The sequence below is a fragment of the Acinonyx jubatus genome, chromosome B1, assembly GCF_027475565.1.
Source record: "Acinonyx jubatus isolate Ajub_Pintada_27869175 chromosome B1, VMU_Ajub_asm_v1.0, whole genome shotgun sequence".
Classification (NCBI taxonomy): domain Eukaryota; kingdom Metazoa; phylum Chordata; class Mammalia; order Carnivora; family Felidae; genus Acinonyx; species Acinonyx jubatus.
The window spans coordinates 132,980,932-133,006,334 of NC_069382.1; the positions used below are offsets into that span (position 1 = coordinate 132,980,932).

At 36.9% G+C, this 25,403-nt stretch overlaps 1 protein-coding gene across 14 annotated transcripts in view; it reads left to right on the forward strand.

Moving 5' to 3' along the window:
* Positions 1–25,403, forward strand: part of WDFY3 (WD repeat and FYVE domain containing 3) — a 276,232-nt gene that overhangs the window by 187,675 nt on the left and 63,154 nt on the right. For 10 of the 14 annotated variants that reach the window (XM_027059971.2, XM_027059983.2, XM_027059961.2 and 7 more), the window contains 10 exons: positions 1,321–1,415; positions 5,151–5,271; positions 5,500–5,717; positions 9,188–9,423; positions 10,630–10,764; positions 13,245–13,433; positions 14,784–15,017; positions 21,059–21,158; positions 23,359–23,519; positions 24,605–24,834. In XM_027059971.2, coding sequence (XP_026915772.1) covers positions 1,321–1,415; positions 5,151–5,271; positions 5,500–5,717; positions 9,188–9,423; positions 10,630–10,764; positions 13,245–13,433; positions 14,784–15,017; positions 21,059–21,158; positions 23,359–23,519; positions 24,605–24,834 — 1,719 coding nt within the window. The remainder of the gene's footprint in view (positions 1–1,320; positions 1,416–5,150; positions 5,272–5,499; positions 5,718–9,187; positions 9,424–10,629; positions 10,765–13,244; positions 13,434–14,783; positions 15,018–21,058; positions 21,159–23,358; positions 23,520–24,604; positions 24,835–25,403) is intronic. The other 4 variants (XM_027059992.2, XM_027060036.2, XM_027060021.2 and 1 more) reach the window with 2 other exon arrangements.

Below are 25,403 nucleotides of genomic sequence, written 5' to 3' on the forward strand. Positions count from 1 at the left end.
CTGTGTGATACCTATAATGTTAACATTCAAGATATTTGTAAGCACAAAAAATATTCCCTTGCCTTTATAAAGTAAAACCAGTTGTTGTCATTAGTGAATGAGAAAATCTGTAGGAGAGCCCAGTGAGAGTTTGTCCTGGACATAAAAGTGTTCAGTATAGGAATTTTTGGTACGTCTTCCCTAAGCCCTACTACTTCTCAAGTGTATGTGCACAAGTGTGCACATGTGCATGTGCACACACACACACACACCCTGTAGCAGGCATGTCATCTCTTTTATATATTTATTTTCTATCACCCAGACAGATGGTGATATTTTATTTTTGTATATTTCAAACCATTTATATGATGTATTATTTTGCTGCTAATGAGAAATGGCTTAAGGCATATTTATGGATTATCTGTAGAATAGTTTTACTCACCACCTGGTAATTCCCATCTTAGCCAAAAATGGAAGGAAAAAGCTGTCTAACCAAAGTATTTTCCGAATAGAGAATTGTTTAAACTCAGTTTGACTGTTTTCATGTAATCAACCAGGTATCACAGGCAAAAATCAGAGTGACTGATTAGAGTATTCCCAGTAGACTAGTCTCTGATTCGTGTAGCATGTAAATCACTCACTTTGATATTCATTTACCTTGAAGACATTTTTTTGTAACTTGGCAAAAGATTTAAAACTGGAGTTTAAAAATTATTTTGGAGATAATTGTTTATTGCCATTTAACAACATTTATTTAAATCTAGATTTAAATAGTTCCATTCTGGAACTCTTAATGATCACTTTGTTAAAATTATCTCTGAAACCTATCAAGTTTTTTATTTTTCTCTACTTTACAGATTAAGAAATTAAAACCCAGAGAAGTTAAGCTACTTGCCTCAAGTAACAAGATTAAAAACTGATAGAGCCAAGATTTTAACATTACCTGTGTTTCCAAAACCCAGGTTCTCGTCTACTAGGCTACAGTTGATCCACATAGATAATGTTAGGACTTTATTTATTTATTTATTTTATTTTTTTAGGACATTTTAATTTGGATCATACTGTTTGGTTCTCAAAGTGCATTAAAGGGTTAGTACATTAAAGGACTCATATTTCTGGGGGAATATATTTTTGCCTATTTTAAAACATTGTTACAGGTAATGTTAATTGAGATGGTCCTAGGGGAAGTAAACCAAATGCAATCACCTAAAGGTCTGTAAGAGATTATTTAAAACAAGGAGTACTACTTTTTCATTTCTTTGTGTTTTCTTTCTTTATATTTTTGGTTTTTTCAGGCAGAGAAAAATCTAAAATCTGTAACTTTTTTTCTTATATTTAAAGGTTTGGCCAGTTTATTTCTTCTACTTTACCAACGTTTGCAGTTTGTGAGAAATTTGTAGTTATGGAAATTAACAATGAAGAGAAGCTTGATACTGGTGAGCTAAGTCTGGGGCTTGAAAAGTAATTACCACGCCCCGTTTTCTGGCACAATTTAGAATTACATATGATGCTATTATATTACTTTTCTCCTTACATTGCTTTTTCTGGTCTTTCGCAGTTGTCTTTAAGCCTGTACGATATGCAGAAGTACAAAATTACCTATGGAATTTAATAGGGTGTGGATTTTACTTTAAAACTAAAATCTTCCCTGGAGGTGGGTGGGGAGATGGGGAAATAACAGGGATAAAGAGCATACTTACCTTGACAAGCATGGAGAAATGTATAGAACGGTTGAGTCATTGTCCACCTGAAACTGATACAACACTGGATGTTAATTATACATGAATTAAAAACACAGTCTTAAAGCAGTGAAAAAAGAAAAGTCACGGAGATGAAAGGTACAGCATAAGGGAATATAGTCAGTGGTATTATAATAGTGTTGTGTGGTGACAGATGGTAGGTACACTTGTGAGCATAGCATAACATACAGAGTTGTCAAATCACTGTAAAAACAAACTTAAAAATAGAATATATTAATTAAATCTTTCGTATTCTTAGAGGATTCATAGCAGTGTTCCTTTAAATAGCAAACTCTATTCTGTGTGACTTTTTTTTTTTTTAAGTTTATTTATTTATTTTGAGAGAGAGAGCGGGGACAAGGCAGAGTGAGAGGGGGAGAGAGGATCCCAAGCAGGCTCCTTGCTGTCAGCACAGAGCTGGATGCGGGTCTCAAACTCTCAAAATGTGAGATCATGACCTGAGCCGAAATCAAGAGTTGGATTCTTAGCTGACTGAGCTCCCTAGGAGCCTCAACTCTGTGATCTTTGAGCATTAATGGACTTTTTAAAATTTATATACATTTCTTTAGAAACACAGGCACTTGCTAGTGTGAATTATATGTGTATAACTATTATTTTTGTCTTCCTGTTAAAGATTTAGTAGTCACTTAGAAAAAAACATTTTACTCAGAATCTTTTATGTAAATATAAAATGAAAGTAGTTTCGTAAGTTGCGGGATTTGGGGTCCATGACAACCATTTTTTTTTTTTTAATTTGGTGCATGTTTTTTATTCATATATGTTCTTCATGTGGTGCATGTTTTCCCCCCTTGTTCTGTATTTTTCCTGTTATATATTCTAGGATAGGAGATTTGTTTGGAAAGCATTGAAAGAACCTTTTATTTTTATTTACTTTTAGGTTAATTTAAGTCACCTCTTAACCCGGTGTGGGGCTCAAACTCACAACCCCAAGAACCACAGTCACTTGCTTTTCTCACTGAGCAGCCAGGCACTCCGGAAGAACCTTTTAGGTTGACTTATAATTAAATTCACAATATCTTATATTTGTCAGCATTACTTACATTATTACCTGTAATGTTACATTGTTCCAAAGTCGTATCACATAAGTGACTTCCCTTACGCCACTATCCACCTGGGCAGGGGAGAAAAATACTGTTGAGTCAGTGCCTCACAAAGGTGTTCTCCTCCATGTTGGCTATACCTCCTGGCGCACAGCCTCTGCAGTGCTTCATGAATAAGAAGAGAAGTGTTGTAATCATGTTTTTCAAAAAAGAAACTAAGATTTGAGAGGCTGAATGATTTGCTGCAAATGCTAACAAAACATAAGACTGCTGATGACCACTCATCTACTGCCTCATTTGGAACAATGTTGATGTTTCTTTGGTAAAGCGAATTAGCAGGGCATGAGAAGCATAAGATAAAATCAATGAATAACACTTACTGAGTGCTTAATGTCTGCCAGGTACTATTTAAGTGCTTTTTATATTCCTGTAACAATTCTATGAAATAGGTATTATTGCTCTCCTAGTTTTACAAGGGGAGAAACTGAGGCCTAGAAAGATGAGTAAAAGACATTTACCTGAGATCATACTACTTCCATTTGAACCCAGGCAATCCAGACCAACATTGTAAGCTTTTTTTAACCACTACATTTTTCTTTCATATGCACAGATTATATCTTAGCTCTGAATTAATATAAACCAAGTAAACAGATATTATTGAAAGTACTTTAAAAATCTTTGGAAATATATAACACTTGTTTCAAGTATAAAAAGATGTGAGACAAATATTTCTCTAGTCTCCATATTTCTTGCTAGTTGTTGAATTCAATTAGCACAACTAGTGTAAAATTTCCTTTGAGAAGAGTACAGTAGTGGGGATGTATAAATTAGCAAATTTTTCTGTTGATGCGCCAAGTTCATTAGTATTCTCATCACTTCATTGCCATTTGAAATAATAGAGAAAGTCAGAAGCACACTGTTGGTCTTGTTAGTATATGACATTGTTTATTTGATATGAACTGAAGATTACATTAACTATAATGTAATGTTCCAAATAAAACCATAGTTTTTTCTTTGAAGTAGTTTATATAGCATTCAGGATACACCTACAAAAAATAAAATGGTTTGAATAATGCTGAAGAGCAATATAATAATCAGTGCAGAATAAAATAGCATAAAAGGGTAGTGCACTGTGGAAGAAAGCATCAGTCGGAGTGGAAACAACTTAAGCTGGAAGTTCAGAGTTTATTGTTTTAAACTGTATTTGAAAATTAAGAGAAGCAAAACTGACAGAAAACTAGATATAAATCTAAGGAGAATTTTTCATTTCTGTTGGATCACCATTTTCCTGAAAAGAAGTAATTGAAAAGGAAATAATTGAAAGGAAGTGATTCTTATCTCAATTTAGGTTGTATGGTATGTTTTCAACAAAGCAATTTATCAAATACCAGTCTTCCCTCTTAGAAGGGAAGGGAATCTTGAATTCCCCTAGGTAAGCTTGAGGCATCCTTACCAATGTTTAAGGCACAAAATTAGCATTTTAAAAGGTAATGTTTAAAGGCAAAAAGTGTCTCTTGCCCAAACAAGTAAAAGCATACAACTAATGTAGCCAGAACTTCAATTCTGGAATAAAGGAAGGCCTGGGGACTGTGATTTACCAGCCCATAGCCCATCAGTGTCCAGGCTGGGCCCAGAAGTCCGCACCATGCCTTTGAGAACCATAAGCTTTCTGTCTCCCTCCCTTGCTTTTCCAGTTTCTCTTGTACACTTGTGTGCCTTTGCCTCTCTTCTGTGCTATTTAATTCAAAGTCTCCTTTATTACAGTTACTGAATAGTTTATGCTTCCTATTTTTCATTTTTAAATTTGGTAAATTTAACTATATATATCCTTCAAAATGAAACTGGAAATTAAGGATTTGGATTGTTGTTTTTATTCACGTGACTAATTTCCCCTCTGTTGGTGGTGGTGGAGAAATATTAATGTAAGAAAAGATTTACAGTCTTTTATTACTTGTTTAGATAATGTCAAATATAAATGAACAATTTTCAGGATTCTAAAGTACTCCTAGAGAAAATGTTTTCTTTTTTTTTTTTTTTTTTTTTTTTTGAGAGAGAGAAAAAAAGACAGTATGCACGTGGGGGAGGGGCGGAGAGAGGGGGAGACACAGAATCCAAAGCAGGCTCCAGGCTCTGAGCTGTCAGCACAGAGCATGACATGGGGCTTGAACCCACAAACTGCGAGATCATGACCTGAGCCAAAGTCAGACACTTAACCAACTGAGCCTCCCTTTAAAATTTTTTTTAAAAGTTTATTTTTGGAGAAAATGTTTTCTAAAAGGTGTAATTTTCGGTGAGATTTCTTAGAACAGTGTTATATATTTTATACTGGTTTATCTACTAAGGCAATTTAATGTATATATTTTCATTGTAGGAACTGAAGAAGACTTTGGAGGTCTTGTATCTGCTAATCTTATACTTTTGAGGAACAGACTTCTAGATATCTTGCTAAAACTAGTTTATACATCTAAAGAAAAGACAAGCATTAATTTGCAGTAAGTAAGATCTTTTTAGAATTGATGGTACCAGTGGTTATCACTAGTTAATTCATAGTAGACAATAGCAAGAATTGCTACTTTTAATAGATCTTTTGAACTTTGCAATTTATAGTATCTTGAGAACAAAACCTAGTCTTACTTATGTATGTTTTTAAATTAGAAATCCTAACACTTGAAATTAATGTTCTGTTTTTTTCTTCTTCTTAATTATCTACCTTTACACAGAGCTTGTGAAGAACTGGTTAGGACACTGGGCTTCGACTGGATTATGATGTTCATGGAAGAACACTTGCACTCCACCACAGTTACAGCAGCCATGAGGATTCTTGTCGTGCTGCTGAGTAATCAGTCCATTCTCATCAAGTTTAAGGAAGGACTCAGCGGTGGAGGGTGGCTGGAACAGACAGATTCTGTCTTAACTAATAAGATCGGAACTGTATTAGGTATGGGACTTTTACCATCAGCTGCTATAAGATAAGCTGTTGTACTTTATTTTTAAATCTTGTGAAAGCTTACAGTCCTCAGTTCATCTGACAGCCATTAAGAGTCATGAATTTGAATGAATGAATGAACAGCTTAGAAAGTTTCAAATTTTGCATTTTTAAGTGCAAATCAAGCTGAAGTTAGACAGGATATTCAAGATGTGAAAACTCAAGGGAATTCCTTATCATCTTTTTGTTGTATACTTCCCTTTCTTATGTATAAGTAAGTAATTAGCAAATCATCCAAACTCAGTTAATAATAATCAGTATTTTGAGTGCTTGTTCTGTGCCAGTTACTAAACATTTTCATTTTCACGGTCGTCCTGTGAGGTATAAATACTATCATAGCCATTTTACTTATGAGAAAACCAAGCATAGGTATGAAGTCACTTGTCAGCTAAGTGTCAACATTTGTATCCAGGTCGATTAGATCAAAAGCCCATGCTTTTAACCGTTTTATGATATTGCCTCTCAAAGATTTAATTAGCTCGAGGTTTCAGCCAAGTTTCCTTATTCTCTGCTTGCTAGTTCTGTGCTATTTTCAATGTGGGACTGAGCATGTACGTAATATTAGAAAATTACATTTTCCTATGTTAGATTCATTTGAGCAGCTATATTTCTATTCATATTAGTGTTCTCATTTTAGAAAATATGTATTTAAAATAATGTTTTTATTGAAAACCAGTCATTCAATTCATAAAGTATTTTTTAAATTCTTGAAATATATATTTTAAAATATATTTGTCTTTATAATATTACATTTTAAAATCATATATAGTTATATTCTGGAATAAGCATAAAAAATACCTGTTTACCCTTATCAGGTGGGAAAATTAGGGATCCAAATTGAATATGCGATTTATCTGTAAAAAAAAAAGTAAAAGCATCAATACCTAAGTGATGCCTGCATCTGATTCATATGTCAAAGAAAATGATACAAGACTGAGTTTACAACATAAGATTATTTTACTGTTATTTCACATTGGAAAATGTCTTAAGAAACTTTGTAATGAAGAAAGGAATTTACGGTGAAATGATTGCTCGAGAAAATTGATGGCTTTGAAATATATATTCGACATTATCATTATAGACACTTTCATGGTTTAAAAACAATGACTATTTTACATTGACTCTAGGGGAGGGATATAGCCTACAAATGTTATTGTTAGGAACAGTTTGGTAGCAAGACACTGCACTTGTTGACCTTAATGATAGCTACTAAGAGAGCAAGCAATGGAAGGCACAGCAGAATGTGAGTTCTGTGGAGTATGAGAATTTCAAACACTAACAGAGAGCACCACTTCCCACTGAAGGCCAAAAACCACAGTAGTAACACCTGAGGTTTATATAGCACATTGTGCTTTACAGAATTCTTTAACATGTCTCATCTCTTTTGAGCTTCATGATTATGGAGTCAGGTATATATTTTATGGATTTGTTATACTTCATATGAAATAAAGCTAGTAAGTAAAACTTAAGGAATAATTTCTCTAATTAGGAAAGTAAGACTGTTACATGCATAAGGTTCCTGAGTCAGACAGTATTGGTGTCTGAGTAACCGTCTTCTAAGTGTTAGTCCTGTTCTTTTGTCTGTAGTATCAGAAAAAGGTGCCTTTTCTATATCTGGCCTGACTTCATGCCTTGGAATTTGTCTTCTTTTATACCTGCTTACAAATTGCATATGCTCTTCTCGTTCTCAGAGCGAAATCTAGGAACTTAAGTGTAATTTAAATTTGGTTCAATTTAACTAAATTTTCCCTGAATACTTGTGTGATCACACACATATAGGTGTATGTATTACAGATATGTGTCCTATCGCTTGATTCTGTTTCTGTCTGATGTGATGAGCAACCTAATGTCTTTGTTTTATTCACATTTGGTAGTTTTGTCAAATTTTTTTTATAAAAATACCTTCCACATAGCTGTAATTTGAATCTAAATTAATGTTTAATTGTTAATAACATGTTAAGTATTCCTTAAGATTAATTATAGGGAAAAATAGAAAGGCAAATGAATGTTGGTATTGGTTTTCATTTAGGACCTGCAATTTATTCAAAATTTATTTTCCTATTTAATGTAGAAAATACCACCTTATGTCTTCTGACTTCTTAAAGCTCAAGACTTTTTTATACTGGTGATTTCATTGAGAATTCACTATAGGCAAAAATCACCAGTGGCCAGGTCTTTCAGAAATGTAGCAGTGTCATTAAGAAGACCAGGGGACACCGTGTAACTTCACAGGCTCTAAAACAGACATCAGCTCAAATCCTAGCAGCAGCAATCTTCAACTTTGTGATTTTGAACAAATTGCATATTTTCCGTATAGAAAGGATAATAGTAATCTCTGACTCACATGTTCATTGTGTGTGAGAAATGAGATGATATGGGAAAGAGGTCGGTAAATTGCTATACAATTTTTTAATTAGACAAACATCAGAAGATTAATTCACAACACATGAAGCAGTTGGTTAGGATGAAATTATTAAAAAGCTAGCTGGATGCAAATTTCTCTTTTATTATCTTAAATAGTAGCAAGTTACATGCTTACTTCATCCTAGAAAAAAGAAATTGGAAGGAAAAAATGAATATTCACTTGAAATACAGATTGCTCCAGAGTAGAAATCAATCCTTCATCTCTTGGTTGCCCTTCATATAAGTTTTACACTGAAACTCTGACCAACGTTTACTCTGTTCGGAGCACTGTGCTAGATTTGGGGAGGGAGAAGAACTAACTATTGGAGTTGTGTCCTGATGAGTTATGTTATGGAGGGGGCAAGATTGCTAGAAAGGCTGATGCTGCGTAAGCCACGTCCGCAAGCCCTGACCCCGTCCTGGTAGAGCTGTGTTTCTGGGAAGAATTCTGCATAGACAGCCACAGTCCAGGAGTGCTGGGGAACTTCCGAACGGAATTACAGATCAGTTTGCTTATTTATTCTGTCTTGTCTCAAAACTTGTAGATGACTTAAAGTTAACTAGGTTAATATGATCTTCAGGACAAATGACCTATATTAACTGAATATAGTTCATTATAATTATATGCTAAATATAGCAGTTTTAGTTTTTTAAGGTACATTTTTGTAGCATCCTAACTTTGACTCTATTTTGAATTTTACTTTCTTCTTAGGGAAATGTTAGAGCTCGTTTGAGGTCCTTCTTTTAATGAGTGGAATTTATATTCTCTCTTGTATCCGATTGTCTCAGCTATTTTTCAAGACCTGTGTTCTAATAGACAGGCTTGCTGAAATCAGAGATAGTAAAGTCAACTTGTAACTGGAAGGTGAATTCAACAGTGGAGTAGTTAATTGCCTTTATTAGCATGAATACTCTGGATAGAAATGTCACATATACTGAATTACTCCTTTCTTTGTTAATATAGCACGGCAGTCGATTACTGATTACTGTACTTACTGTTACCTTTCCTCTCCTCTTAGGATTCAACGTGGGCAGGAGTGCTGGCGGGCGATCGACGGTCAGGGAGATTAACCGTGATGCTTGTCATTTTCCTGGTTTCCCAGTTCTTCAGTCCTTCCTTCCTAAACACACTAATGTCCCTGCTCTCTACTTTCTCCTCATGGCACTGTTTCTGCAGCAGCCAGTTAGTGAGCTGCCTGAGAACCTGCAGGTCAGTGTGCCTGTCATCAGCAGCCGGTGTAAGCAGGGTTGCCAGGTAGGAATTATCTAGTAAGGTGGAAGTGTGATTATACGTGCCGCAAAACCCCCACAGGGTGATGATGGGCTGCTCACAATAAAACCAAAGGGATTCCATTCCTTTCTCACATGTAGGATTTGGTTTGGGACAGAAAAATATGAAGCTACCATAGAAAACTTTAGCAAAAAGAAGTCCTTTTTTCCCTCTGTGGTCTTTTTTTTTTTTTTTTAAATGATTACTCTCTATGATTCCATATGCATAAAGACTTTGGATGGTATTTTAAATGGAGATCTGAAGAATTCAAGTTCTGTGATGTTATCTAGAAGTATAATGTCATTTCTATAGAATTAAAAATAAAGAGAGCAGTTTATGTGCCGTGAGTTTACTGGATAGGATTCTTAGTGCAAATTCTGATTACAAAAATATTTTTAATTTCCTAATGATAGATAACATCCACAATAGGAAAACACTGAGACTTTACTTAAATCCTAACTGAAGACTGTTGTGGACTGTTGTGTAGCTTTGGTTTGTGGTACTGCAAAGACTTGGGAATTTAGTTTTAAACTCAACTGTACTTCTGTCATAACTCCAAGTGCTAAATCAAATGATTCTAGTAATTGACAAAACCTTTTAAACAAAAAGAAAGTGTGTACCCTTATATTAAGTCAGAATATGGATTCGGGCTTAACAGAGTTCGGTTGGTTATGTAATTTTTCAAAATAAGCATGACACCATAGTCATGAAGTATTATATAAAACTCTATGAATAAGTCTCCTAAACTGATTTTTATTTTGTGAAATATTACCTGTATGTGAATTAGAACATTGCCAAAAGAGGGAGGGGGGGAGTTCTGTGTGCTTTTTTTTTTTTTAAAGATCCTGCTTAAAATCATTAGTGGTATAATGTCATCTCCTAGCTAATTAGCATGTGTTTTCTTTCTGTTTGTTTTCATTGGAGGAAAAAAAATAGAAAATATTGTTTTCTATTAACATGGGTACAGAAGCCAGAATGATACATAGTATTCACTCTTTATAAATGTAAAAATTTACAAACTTTTAAAATTTAGAGGAGGGAGGAGTGCTACATCTCTATCCCTCTCCATCATTGCTCACCTTGAAAAAAACTAATCAGTCTCAAAGAAGTTTTAGAATATTAGAACTTGTGAGGGTCTCTAGCTGAAAACAATGGACAGTGGCTAATCTTCATTCATTTTGACCTCTACAGTTTGATTTAGATTCTATTTGGACATTTATCTTTGGAGTTCCTGCCTCAAGTGGAACTGTGGTCTCCTCTATCCATAACGTGTGCACAGAAGCTGCTTTTTTATTATTGGGGATGCTCCGAAGCATGCTGAATTCAGTAAGTTTACAGAGATACTTAAACCTGTTGGTCGTTCCTCCTGCCTGTGATACATTTTTATCAATAGGGGAATCCTAAGATAACATGGCTGTTTATTTATTACACAGTCTCTCCTTTTAGTTATCTCTACTGTAGAGACTCACTGTGCAGTTGATTAGACCGTGATCTCTGGAGCCCTGTCTGGGTTCAAATCCCATACTTGGTACTTAAGACATGCTAACCTCTATGTGCCTCAGGTTCCTCATGTATAAAATGCTGGTGATAACAGAACTTACCTGTTATGATTGCTGTGAGGATTTCATGAGGCGTTAATATATACACAAAGCACTGATAAAAAAGAGTGCCTGGTACATAGTGTTTTGTCAGTGTTCATGGATATTATTAGTGTTATATATATTCTAACATATATGTATGTATATATAACAAATATACATTAATAGTATATGTCATTGCAATAATATGTTACTTGAACTTTGAAAATCACCTTCATTTAAAGGTTAAAAATGTCAGCACTGGTTTTATTTTGTATTCGTTTTTGTTCTATTTATTTCTAACTTGGATATGAAAGATTGAAAGAGTAAGTGACAAGATGTATGTTCCTGTTTCTTTTATAGGAACACTGTGAGTAACGACTTAATTTGTTTACACAATTTAAGATCACATTGTAAGAGGAATTACTAGCTAGCTCTCTTTGGATCACACGTACCGACAAACCTAATTTTAGTCAAAACTATTCTTATGTCATCTTAGAAAAGAACATTACTATTGTATTAATTTAGAATGCTTGGGGCTCTTGTTTTAGTTCCTTTTTATAAACAAATACAAAAATCTAAGTTAAAAAAGTCACTCTCTGGGCAACTAGCAAAAGATAGGTATTGTTCCCATATATCCTTTTTCCCTTTTTATCATCATCGTTATTGTTGTTGTATTGCTCCGAAGGAAAAACACACTCCTGTGTGTCTCCTCTACTCTCAATATTCTGCTACCTCACTTCTTCGCATCTGACACTTCTGGTCACCGACTGTGTGGTGGGTTTTGCCACGCTAGCTGCATGTCCCACAGCTTAGTTCAGTTCTGACGCGGTCTACCTGGAGACAGCATCAGATCCCACAGGTTAAGGGCTCGGTCCCACACAACTGCCCCCCGCCACCACGTCAGGTGCCAGTCACAAGTCCATGTTGTTACCTGTGCTTCTGCTCTATTGGCTGTAAATTGGAGGTTCCCACGACTTGGGAAAACATCTTACTAGATTGCCAGTTAGAAAAACTGATTGCCAGTTTATTATACAAGGATGTGCCTCAGGAACAGCCAATGGAGGAGCTGCAGAGAGTAGGGTGTGGAGAAGGGCACAGAGCTCCCATGCCCTCTCTACCTGCTGCTCTCCCAGCACCTCTGTGTGTTCACCAAGCCAGAAGCTCTCCAGACCCTGTCCTTTAGGGTTTTTATTCAGGCTTCATTACATCGACATGATTGAACCATTGGCCATTAGTGATTGAACTCAATCTCCACACCCTCTCTCCTTCCTAGAAGTTAGAGGGTACAGGGCTTTAGTATAGCGATGAAAGTTTCAGTCCTCTATTCATGTGGTTGTTTCCCTGCCAAGCCTCCATCTTTAGGGGCTTTCCAAAAATCTTATCATTAACATTAACTCAGATGTGGTTGAAAGGGGTTTGTTATGATTTTTTTTTTTAATATTTATTTATTTTGAGAGAGAGCATGCACGAGCTGGGGAGGGGCAGAGAGAGAGGGAGAAAGGGAACCTTAAGCAGGCTCTGCACTGTTAATGCAGAGCCTGTTGTGGGGCTCGATCCCACCAACTGTGAGATCATGACCTGAGCCAAAATTAAGAGTCGGACTCTCAACAGACTGAGCCACCTAGACACCCCAAGGGGTTTGTTATAATTAACAAAAGACACCTTCATGGCTTTTCTCACTTAGGACATTCCAAAGGTTTTAGTAGCTCTGTGCCAAGAATGAGATGGGACAAAGACCCAAGTATATATTTTGTATTATAAATCATAATATCATGGTTGCATAATGGCTCCAAGCATTGTTGTTGTCATTTTACATATGACAGTGTGAGGTTCAGAAAGGTGAGGTAACTTCCCCATCTTTCGTGTTACTCCTAACATAATGGCAGCATGATGGAGGATAAGACAGCTTTGTGGATAACACAGCCACTATTGGCACCAACTGTTCTCATGTTGATAATGATAAATAGTCAAAACCACTGACTCAAGTTACTGAGCTATGACTATGCCAGTGAACAAATGTCCTGTCAGTTTCTAGGACTACTGTGTCTGTTATAGCTTATTTCTAGATGTGTTGACAGATATTTGCTCGTGAATGTGGTTCATAAGCATTGTGAACCATTACCATGTCCAGTGTTAGAAAAGAAGTTGAGTAATGGATTTTTTAAAGTGATTTGTAGCAGTGTCAGTTTTTCTAACGTATTATTTCTTTTCTTGTCCCCATGACAGCCTTGGCAATCAGAAGAAGAGGGGTCTTGGCTCCGGGAATACCCCGTGACCCTGATGCAGTTCTTTAGATACTTATATCACAATGTTCCTGACCTGGCCTCCATGTGGATGAGCCCTGACTTCCTGTGTGCATTAGCAGCCACCGTCTTCCCCTTCAATATCCGTCCTTACTCAGAGATGGTAGGAAAGGTGGGGGGAACGTCTACCTGGGATTAGTCTGCCCCAGTGGTTGGCAGGGTTTTCCTGCCAGTCTTTTCAGCTTCTGACCAAGTTAGTTTCCTAACTTTCTACCTCACCTCTTACATTATTCTCTGGTGTCTGCTCCCCACACTCTCCTTCTGCTTTCCTCTAAAATAGCAGTGAATTCTACTTCTGGTTTTATTTAACATATTCTCGTAAGTCTCTGGTTAATCACTTCCCTCTCTGAGTCACTGTGGACCCATTTCTTGCTTTACATGCTGAAAGCTGTGTCATGCAATGTCGTAGCCGAGTTACAGAACTCCGGTCAGAGTGAACTTAACCTCTGCTTTCCTTACCTCAGGAATTCAGCATCTCCTGGATTTAGTCTTTACAAATTAATTATAGGATTGACTGTTTTTATACAAAAATGAAATCTGTGTTTGTCTTTTCATTCAACTTTTATTTTTTATATTCTGTAGTAATAACAAATTATTAGAATATAATCATAGGTAGTACAGGTACTTCTTTTGTCCTTTAAAACAAAGCCCTAAAGACAGTATTCCCTATACTTCAGAATTTCATGTTTTCTCTTAATTCTACCACTTATTCTGGGACCTGGAGTAAACTACCTTCTTCCTACTACCCTTTCTTCATGTGTAAAGGTAGAAACATTCATTATAAAACTGTAGGGGATTTTAGGAAGAAAGACAAGTAAAACACATGATCTTAATACCCTGGCTTGTTTGTAATTTTAAAATCCTCTTGTTTTGGTAAAAACAGACCTTTAGTATTATCTCAATGTCTTTTCCTTGTCAGCAGCTTATCATCTGTCTTTTGGTCCTCTTTTTTTTTTTTTCTCACTTGGCTCCAAACTGGCTTTGGTTATGTTGTTGTTTTGTTTATTTATCTGTTTTTTTGTTTTGTTTTTTAATTTGCAAAAATAGATCAGCTCTTAGATGCCACCCTTGGGCCAGATCTTAATTTGAAATTCTGTGACATTGACTTCTCCATAGGTATATTTCAATATGCAAATATAGTCATTCTCATCATTTCAATTATTTTAAGTGCAGTTATCCATAGTAGAGATAAAATTCAACATAAAACAGATACACGGGTAGTGGCTGGTCACTTTAATATTAGAAAGAGCATGGGTTAAGTACACATACATCTGGTTCCCGGTTACTACCTTGAAGTGATAGTCAAATAAGCAGTGAAGTAATGTATTGAATAGCCTAGTAGGAGGTAAATATTGAAGGAAAGTACTCTTGCTGCTATAATTTGGATTTTAGGAAACATGGAAGTGAAAATATCACATAAAATCAAATATGACTCGTGTGTATTTCCACTTGATTTTACCAGGTGACTGATCTTGATGATGAAGTTGGATCTCCAGCAGAAGAATTTAAAGCCTTTGCAGCAGACACAGGGATGAACAGAAGCCAGTCAGAGTACTGCAATGTGGGCACGAAGACGTATCTGACCAATCACCCAGCTAAAAAGTTTGTTTTTGACTTCATGCGGGTCTTAATAATAGACAATCTCTGTCTTACTCCTGCCAGCAAGCAGACTCCGCTAATTGATCTTTTGTTGGAGGTAAGGACAAAAAAATGCATTTACATGTCTTTTGCTCAGTTTTTATAATTAGAACATTAATAACCAAGCATATTTTATGCCAGATACCTTTCAGATTTCAAATTCTTTTGGTTATACAGGCAGAACATATCATGGACTATGGGAATTTTTTATCCCAGACGTGCTATATACCCTAACAATTTGTTTCTCTACTTTCTGTTCCCTCCCATAAGCATGTCCCTAATTCAAACCTTTCTTATCCTTTCCTGGCCAGGAATTGACAGACTTTTTCTGTGAAGGGCCAAATAGTAAATGTTTCAAGCTTTGCAGGCTATACAATCTCTGTTACAACTGTTTCAGTATATCACTGTAGCTAGGAAGCAGCCGTAGACAACACATAAATGAATGAGCATGGCTGTGTTTCAATAAAACTTGGTCTACAAAGACAGACATGGGCTGGATTTGGCCCATGGTCCTTAGTGTGCCAGTACCTTCTCTCACATACTCTAACACTTAGAGCGTCATTGTCTCCTCAGTGTGTAACTCCCTACTTCTGTCCGTCTTTCATATTATAACCAGGTATTATTGCTCTTGGTATCCTCTGCACCATAAGATATGGTGTGTTGCACATAGTAGGTGCTTAATATACAGTTATTAAATTTTCCTCAAGGCAGCAAAGTTTTAGGTTGCTTCCTTGCTTAGTTCAGACTGCAACAAAATACCATAGACTGGGTGGTGTGGATAATAGACATTTATTTCCCACAGTTCCAGACAGAGAAGTCTGACCTCAGGGTGCCAGTTTGGTGAGGTTCTGGTGCCCTCTTTCTGGCTTACAGATGGCTACATTGTTATACTCTCACATGGCAGAGAGAGAGAGAGGAGAGAACGAGAACGTGCGCACATGCACTCATGTGCGAGAAAACTCTTGTGTTCCTTCCTCTAATAAGGGCACTAATCTCATGGGCACTCCACCATCGTGACCTCATCTTAACCTAATTACGTTTTGATGGCTCCATCTCTTAATACCATCACATTGAGGGATAGAGCTTCAACATATGAATTTGGGGGAGATGCAGACAGCCCATTGCACTTGCCTGTTCTGCTGGTAAGTGATATGAATCAGCTGATGCGTCAGAAAATGAGCCCTAAGTGTACTGCTGGCTCTAGTAATTGGCCATGCCTGAAAACCAAATGTTCACCTAGAAAATTTTCAAAAGATCCTAGAAAGAGAATTTAATATGTAACTAGTTGCCTGTACATTCATATTTTTTTTGGTCAATTCATATAAGCAGGGTCAAGTAGTGCATTCCAGGACTCTGAAAATAATATCATCCTATGAAAAGATTCAGTTCCAAAGACTATAACTGCTCTTCTCTCTGGGGAACTTCCCTCATGCTCTCAGCCATTTGGTAGCTGAACCTGCACTTTCTCTGCTCCCTCTAGTGGCTAATACAGTTAATTTTTTATTTGAAGCCTTAAAACCACAGGAGATGTTTTATCTGATTCATGTGAAACTCTCTCCCTTTGGTCAACTAAAAGAAATTGCTGATGTAATTTAGATACTAGTCATGCTAAGCATTTTAACCAGGACCACACTGTTTACGTTGGTAGAAAAATAGTAAATGTCATCAGCAGTTCACATGGTAAGAGTTTAAAAGCATGCCTGGTAGAACTTGCCCTTGTTAGAAACTTTAAGAAGTAAGAGAGATGGCTAGTATCTTAGCACGTCAGGTAAGAATTTGAAGCATTCTATGCAAAATGAAATGGTGATCAGAAAATAACAAGATAATAAAGTTCAGAAGAGGTGTGTGCCAGAAAGCATAACTGAGCCAGATACTAAAATACCCATGTGTGGGAGATACGGACAGATACATCCATTAATAGCCTTTTCAGATTTGTAGGAACCCTGATAGATAATTAAACATGGGTAAGCAAAATAATTGTCTTTTATTTTGATTTTCTATATTTTTCAAAGAAAAAGTTTGATATAACATGTACTAACCTTGAGGTAGCATTCTTGTTGTGGACAGTAATCTGCCCTGTGGTGGAATTGTGTCTGATTGGACTGGAGAGTCAGGGGTGGTGGGGTTAGAATTCAAGGAAAACGGGGGGATGTCAAGATGGAAACTCCCAGGTAGATTATCAACTCCTTAAAAGTTAGGGACCACCTTTCACATGTCCTTTCATCTCTTACAGAATTAGCACAGAGTTTTGGTTCTTTTCAATATTAATCATTTAACTATAACCATATCCTGGCAGCTCTCGAACAGGAAGATGTGATACATCTAATAAGAGAGATAACATTTGCTTTTAAAAATTAACTTAATCCTTCGAGGGACTTCCAATTCTTCTATACACATATAGAATAAACATGCAGAACATATTTATTGCACTCTATGTCTTTGATGGTGTAAAAAACAGCAAGCACACGATTTTGAATGTTGTTCAAGAAGAGAATTATCCTGTATGTTTACCACTTACCTGGATGAAGGATGGGGTTTGATCCAACTGATTTTCAGTTCGATACGTTTGAGGCAGGCCATCTTCAGTCTTAGGATTGCCGGAATCTCACCACAAGATCATCTACTTACTTGATTATAAAAGATTCCCATTTGTGTAGGCGAGCCAGAGTGTACAAGGGAGGCAGTATGGTGCAGTAGAAAAAGCATGGGTTTTGGAGTGAGAAGGACCTGTTTTGAATTCTGGGCCGGTTATTTATTATATAAACACTTTTGTCTCAATGAACTCAATCCATTCTCTGGAGAATGATTTATATACTAATCTCCCTTGTATGATTTTTACGGGAGTTAAATATATGTAAATCACCCAGCAAAAGCTATTTTTGAGAAATTAAATGTGTGCTGGTTATAGCTGTGTCCTCTCCGCTCCCTTCACCCCTTAGAGTTTGCCCATCTTTCACAAGGTATAAAAATAGAACCTGTCTCTGAGGGCTGCTGTGAGAATTAAATAAGAGAATACATTTAAGATTCATAACACAGAACCTGGCATGTAAGGCTTACCCAGAAAACGAAGTGGCCTTCGCTGGCATATACCAGAGTGTCCAGGAGCTCTTCTCCCTGCTCCCATCCACCGGTGTCTGTCACCACCAGTACCTGTCACCAGCAGGCATCTTACAGAAGGCCCGGTGACATTGCTGCACGTGAGCACCACCATGGCAGCCCGGGGTCGGAGGGTGGGCTTATACCATAAGTACCTGTCTGTGCTCTCAGGAGTTCACAACTCTCTATTGTAGCCATCTTCTAAAAGTCTTCTCTCTTCACATCAGTCTGAGATCCACCCTGGGTGACTGTAGGACAACGAACAAACAAAAAGTGGCAAAAGGGGGCAGAGAGAGCCCTCTCCCGTAACTGATAGAAGGGAGGAAATCAGTTAAGAGGAATACTGCAGTTGGAATGAAGAAGCTCGAAACCTCTTCCTTAAGAGCTTCAGCCTGTCCACAAACCACTGAACACCAAAGGTCTTCCTCCCAAAGCTGCACTGCTCTCGTCGAGAGCAGCAGGCCCGCTGGGCTGGCTGGTCTGTGCGCATGGATTCTGCATGGTGTCTGCAGGCTGCAGAAAGAAGGCTGTGATTCTCTGAATACTGGTGTTGACTGGCTTCCCTGTGTTTACCGGGAAGACATGTGATGGCCACAGACCGGAGCAGATCATAGTGCTCACCCTGTCCTCCCCCTGCCCTGAACTCGTCCCAGGTATCTGGTGCAGCCGACCAGATTGATGTAGAAGATTGATGAGGCTGTAGCAGAGTTGTTTTTGTGCATTTGTTAACTTCAATGTGGAGACTTACGGTAGAGCTGGAAGAGTATAGTATAATGGGAGGCCATGAATTTTGCCATCAAAGAAACTGAGGTTTGAGTCCTAGTTGTGACTTACCCACTCAGCCTTAGTTACCATCTCCCTAAAATGGGGTACAAAGAGATATTTTGCAGATTGAGATAATGAGATAAAAGTAAGCACTGTCTTTTACATATAGCAACTCCATAGAATTTTTTTTTTAATGTCTCTGAGACAGCTGTGCATTCATTCATTAAGCCTTAAATCCTTTAAAAGTTAGGCTACAATAAATCTCAGCAAGAACATTTAAACTCAGCAATTAGAGCCAATAACAAGCATAAATTCTGGGTCATAATCACTCATATAATAGATTCTGTGAGAGGATTCAGAGGATTAAATGCCTATTGGTGACTGAGCCAGCCTTAAATCCTTGCATAATTCAAAAGAATGTTTCTTAATTAAGTAAAGATAAATATTGTTGATGAAGCTACTTTTCTGTGTACCATGGTCCCTCTGTTTTCAGATTCCAAACTTTGTCTAGTTAAGATTTGATAAGCCCTACCCATTATTATTTATCCCATTAACCAACCACCTTGAGTGATGATGATCCAGAATGAACACTGTTGTCTTCGGGGGGTTTAAATCTTCCTGTGAATGGAGAACCTTACTCCTTAGTAAACTTCGATCTGCTCAGGCTGTTTGAAAAAATGGTCTCTGATCTGATTATAAGGTAATCCTCCAAGATCTAATCAATCTGCTGTTTTCTCTTTATTTGGCAGGGTTGAATTCTCACTGTACCATCCACATGAGAAATTGGCAGGGCGTGGCCACAGCTCTACTGCTGACCACTGTCATTAATCTGTTCCAACTGCACAGGAAAATTTATTAAGATTAAAAACAATATGACCTATCTTTCATTTTTCCCCAAATTATTCTGATCCCAAACCAAATTTCTAAACTTTAGTACTATTTTAACTGTTATTAGGCCCACATTTTGTCATTTTTAAACAAAATAAATATGTCTTACCAGCAAAACAGAGAAATGCTTGTTGCAACTTTGGTTGAGATGTTGGTTTTTGAATCCCTAGAATAAGATCTTTGATTTGAATATAGATTTTAGATTTTTAACTGCTCCTTTAAACCCTTTTTGAGTACCATCTTGAAAATCAGAATAGAAAGAAGTGGATTTTTTAAAATAGAGCAGAATTTAATTTTAAATGCATAAAGCAAAACAGTTTTCTAAAGCCCACTTTTGTAACATCATAACCATAGTCCCGGATGTGTGTATTCACGGATCTGCAAAGCATCATTACTATGCTGGTATCAAAACATACAGATCTCTTTTTAAGAAACAGTTTTGTGTCAGTTTGTTGAACTGTTCCATATCCAACTCCTACCAAAAGCCAACTAAAACCACTGGCATTTGAGGACGACAGAAGGATGTTTCCACCTTTCATCCGTAGGCTCCCAGTGGTCTGCCACTCACCTCTCAGGTTAGATACTTGCCAGTTATGCACCTAGATTATATTACCCTAATAACAGAAATGCCATCTGAGGACTGTAGTTTAACTTTGTGCCCTAAGCTTTTATTCAATATCATTTCTAAAATCATCTTTGTACTGTACAAAACCATTCTCAAAGGTATTATGGATAGGGTTAGCATTGTCGTCCTTTTAAAAACCCTTAGAGAACCTTCCTCTAAGAACGACTTCAGGTAAACATCCTTGCTGACAGTGTAGTGTGCTGCTTTTTATAGATAAGAAAAAGCTTTGTAAACCGTATCGTCTTTTTTTCTCCTCGATACCGTGGAAGCGCAGAGCTAAATTGTGTGCCATGTGCTTAGTTAACATTTGGTATTAATATTCCCTTCCCCCTCAACCTTGCCCCCTTGACTCCTAGATCCCTGAGGTTTTATATCTGTTTTAATGGCTCTATGATTTATTTTATCTGTATCTCATAAATGGCCAACTGTCTTTGGAATTGAGGTATACTAATAGATTATCAGATATTTATTAAATACTTTTAATACTTAGAATCTTTTTGGAGGACTGGATTCAAAAGATGATACTTTACTTTTGCTTCTTTTTAATTCTGTGGTCACAAAAATAAAAAAAAGCATAAGGGTGTCTACTATCTCTCATGTCATATTTTATTATTTCCCAGTAGGGTTTTTTTATGTAACTATGTAAGTATTAATAATATAACTATGATTGAGGCCTTATCTTTGTTTAATTGGTTCTGTTTCTAATTGTAAATTTTATTGATTAGGCTTCTCCTGAAAGATCTACAAGAACTCAGCAAAAAGAATTTCAGACTTATATTTTGGATAGTGTGATGGACCATTTGCTTGCAGCTGATGTCTTATTGGGTAATACTATGTTTTATTTTCACTTTATGAAAGTACCTATAATCATTCTTCTTCTCTATCTAAACCCCAAGTGTATCTCCTTTTTAGCTTTATCTTTTCTGTGCATTTTTCCCTCTTCCTGGTATTTTTCTGTAATGAGCAACAAGCCCATCTAGCTCATTCCTTTTAATCTGGGATAGAGAGTCAACAACAGGAAGTGTTTTAAGTTGCTTGTCCACATCTGTACACTCAGGTGGCAGGAAGAGGACAAGGGAAGAGAAAAAAATGTTTTTAAAACTGTCTTACAACAAGTTATATTTATGTGAATATCTAGTACTTTTAACTTATTGTGATATACATACACAACTTATAAGCATAGAGCTCCATGAATTACCACCCAGACATCACGCCTGTATGAGACCACTGAGATTAAAAAAAAAAAAAGAAAAAGAGCACTCAGATAGGAATGCATTACAGACACCCCCAGAAACGTCCCTCCTGCCCTGACACAGTTACTGCTCACGGAGGCACTGTCCCAACTTCTAAAACAACAGATTGATTTTGCATGCTTTTGAACTTTATAAGTGGAATCATATAACATGTATTCTTTGTGGTCTAGCTTCTAATACTCAACATGTTTGTGAGATTTGTCCATGCTGTTGCCTGTAGCAAGAGTCCATTTATTTTCATCACTAGAATATGATAGTATTCTATCATATGCATATATAAAAATGTATCCATTTTGTTGTTGTTGGATATTTAGTAGTTTCAAGGTTGAAACAGCTAGAAATAAAGTTGCTTGTTCCTATGGGCCACATGTGTGTGCAATATTTCTACCTGCCTGTTAGATATATATCTGTGAGTAGAGTTGTTAGGTCAGAGGTATGTATATGTTATTCTTTAGGATGGCACCCAGTACATAAATTCAAAACACATAAAGATGTTTTTTCTATATGTCTATATCTAGTTACAATAAAAATACAAAACTGGATACATTTACAGTGGAGCTAATTTTTATATGTAAAATAATGATAGAATTTAAAGGAGAAAGAAAAGGAGACATTTAACATATTTGCTACTTGAGTTCCCAGTAATATTAATCAAAGAACTTCCATGCTATTAAAGTGGTTTTTTTGTTTGTTTTGTTTTGTTTTGTTTTGTTTTAGAGTAAATCTGCCAAGAAATCTTTAGTATTGTCTTAACATGCAATTCTCAGAGCATAGTGTCAGGTCAAACTTTTGTGTTTGTTTTTATTACTTGAGAAAAACTTACACAGTATCAGTTTTACTATGCAAAGGCATAAAATGAAGAGTTTTGCATAATGGAGTTAGAGTTAGGTGGGAATAATAATCACAATCAGTGGGGCTCCAGAATTTCTAGAAAGGAGGGGCTTACAGAGGGAATTTTGGTTAGGAGGATTAGTCTTGAAGTAGTACATACACAGCAAGTGCACTGAAGGCACTTGCGTAGCTTTAAAAAAAAAAGAAAAAGTTTATTTATTTTGAAAGAGTGGGGAGGGGTAGAGAAGAGAGAGAATCCCAAGCAGCCTCCACGCTCAGTGTAGAGCCCAGCCTGGGGCCTGATCCCATGACCGTGAGATCGTGACCTGAGCTGAAATCAAGAGTCCGACACGCAGCGGACTGAGCCACCCAGGCGCCTCAGTAGCTTTTTGAAGAGAAAGAGTAGTGAAGGTAATCGTGGAGGGAGGTGTAGGGAGGGAAAGGTGCCTCTTGGCCCCACCAGCGCTGATTGTAGTTTATTTTTCACAGTTGTTGTGAACCTCTTTAATGCGTATAGTACTTCATTGTGCTTAAAGGTATAATCACAACTTGAGTTTTGTTTGACTGTTTGTTTTACCCTTTATTGTCGCACAGAATCGATTCACAACTAATAACCTGACAGCTTTTTTCTCAGAGATCCTCTGTCACTGCCATTTTAAGTTGAGGAACTATTTGCTCATCACAGATGTTCTCAAAGCAATAAGAGACTTCATACTTTGAATCCATAACTCTTTTATCCTGCAGAAATGATTTCTTCCAACATTTGTCATGATTTCTGGCCATGAACATCATTTTCTTGAAGTAGTACATTAGAGCTAGTGGTCTTATTTCTAAATGTAGTAGATGAATTCGTTTTGCCTTAGCCTCATTTGTTTGAGATTCTGGTCTTAGGCTGGTTGATTCAATTTTCCTAGATATTTTTTTTTCCTGCTTGAATTTAGGGGAAGATGCATCTCTGCCTATTACCAGTGGAGGAAGCTACCAGGTATTGGTGAACAATGTGTTTTATTTCACACAACGTGTGGTGGACAAGCTTTGGCAAGGCATGTTCAACAAAGAATCTAAACTTCTTATAGATTTTATAATTCAACTAATTGCACAGGTAACCCAATTTCCCTATTAGTTTTAGAGTACATGTTTTCCTATTGAAAAACTTTTCCTAATATGTCAAAATTATTGGAAATAAATGTAACTAATAAGATAATGTTAACATTTACCATAAAGCTCACCGTATTGAAAGTGAATAAAAACTGTCGATTTGTAGCCCTTCCCTTCCTTACCCATAGCTGGTGCCAGTGTGTCCCTTGTAAAGTTGCCTAAGTTCCCTCAAGCTGTGGGCTCTCCCTGACCTCCCCACTGACCCTGCTCTTTGCCACCCAGATAGCTTCCTTTTGGTTTAAATACCTTAAGTCAGTACAATTTGATGAGGTTTTTTTTGTTTTATTTTTACAGTATGATATATTTGTGTGTAAAGATTTAGAGAGCAGGAAGAGTTGATATTAAAGGCATATTTTCTCCTTGTAATTGAATCTTCACAAAATTCACTGTAGTTCTTTGAAGATGTCATTTTAGAGTATGTGTGTGTGTGTTATCTTTGACTAAAGAATGTTGGCCTGGTTTGGCACAAGTCATTAATCTTACTCAACACTTAATGTGGAAACTGGGAAATGCCATTATTGTGTGTTATTAGCATATGGTGCACAGATTCTTTCATGTGACCTAAGAATTTTTTTAAGCGTTAAATTTGTATTTATGCCAAAGAGAAAACTTTGCAAGTGAGGAAATGAAATGAGAATGTCAAAAGAAGTTTTTTACTAACATTTTAGGTTCGTTGTGTTTGTTTCTTCAGTAATTTTGAGTGGAGATCACTCCCCCTCACACGACTTTAGTGGTAGGACCTTCTCCCCGGATGGCACTTCCTCATGTCCTCTGGCCGGCTGCTCTGCCCACAGGAGTGGTAGCAGCTTTCCTCACTGGGGGGTGTAGCTCTCATCTCACTAAATTATGTATATGGCTCTCTTGGGATCTGAACCTCATATTAGCAAAAGCTTTTTGGTTTGTAGCTTAGCACGCCTGTGCTGAGCATGGCATTTGGTACATAATAAACCTAATGTTTCTGTGCGAATGATACGCGGATCTTTTATTTCTGTCCATTCTACTAAATAAAGTATCTTTCATTATCTTTAGTCAAAAAGAAGATCACAGGGATTGTCACTTGATGCGGTTTATCACTGCCTCAATAGGACCATCTTGTACCAGTTCTCACGGGCACACAAAACCGTTCCACAGCAAGTGGCACTCCTAGATTCGCTCAGGGTCCTGACTGTAAACAGGAACTTGATCCTGGGACCTGGGAACCACGACCAGGAATTCATTAGCTGTCTGGCTCACTGCCTTATTAATCTACATGTTGGAAGGTAACTTTTTAATGTTCGGTTTGCCACCTTGAATTTATCTTTGATATTTTTCCACCAGAACTCTTTGTCCTACTTTTTTGATAGTAACATTTTTTTTTTTAAATCTCAGTTTTAAAACTCCGTGGAAAATATGAAAGACAAGGGTTACATTTTTGCAACAAAATGAGTATTCTTTAATTTTCTGTATCTTTAAATTGGTCATTAATCACCTTATGTCACATATATAACTTAAGTTTTTATTTCTTAATTTTGAGAGAGAGAAAGCATGTGAGCAGGGGAAAGGCAGAGGGAGAGTGAGAGACAGTGTCAATCCCAAGCTGACAGCACAGAGCCTGACTCAAAGCTCCATCTCACAAACCATGAGATCATGACCCGAGCCGACATCAAGAGTCAGATACTTAACCAACCGAGCCACCCCGGTGCCCCCACATGTATAATTTTAAAAGAAGAAAGTTCACTTTTTTTTTTTTTTTTTTAAATTTTGAGAGAGACAGAGACAGCGTGAGTGGTGGAGGGGTAAAGAGAGCAGGAGAGAGAGAGAGAGAGAAAGAGAACTCCAAGCAGGCTCC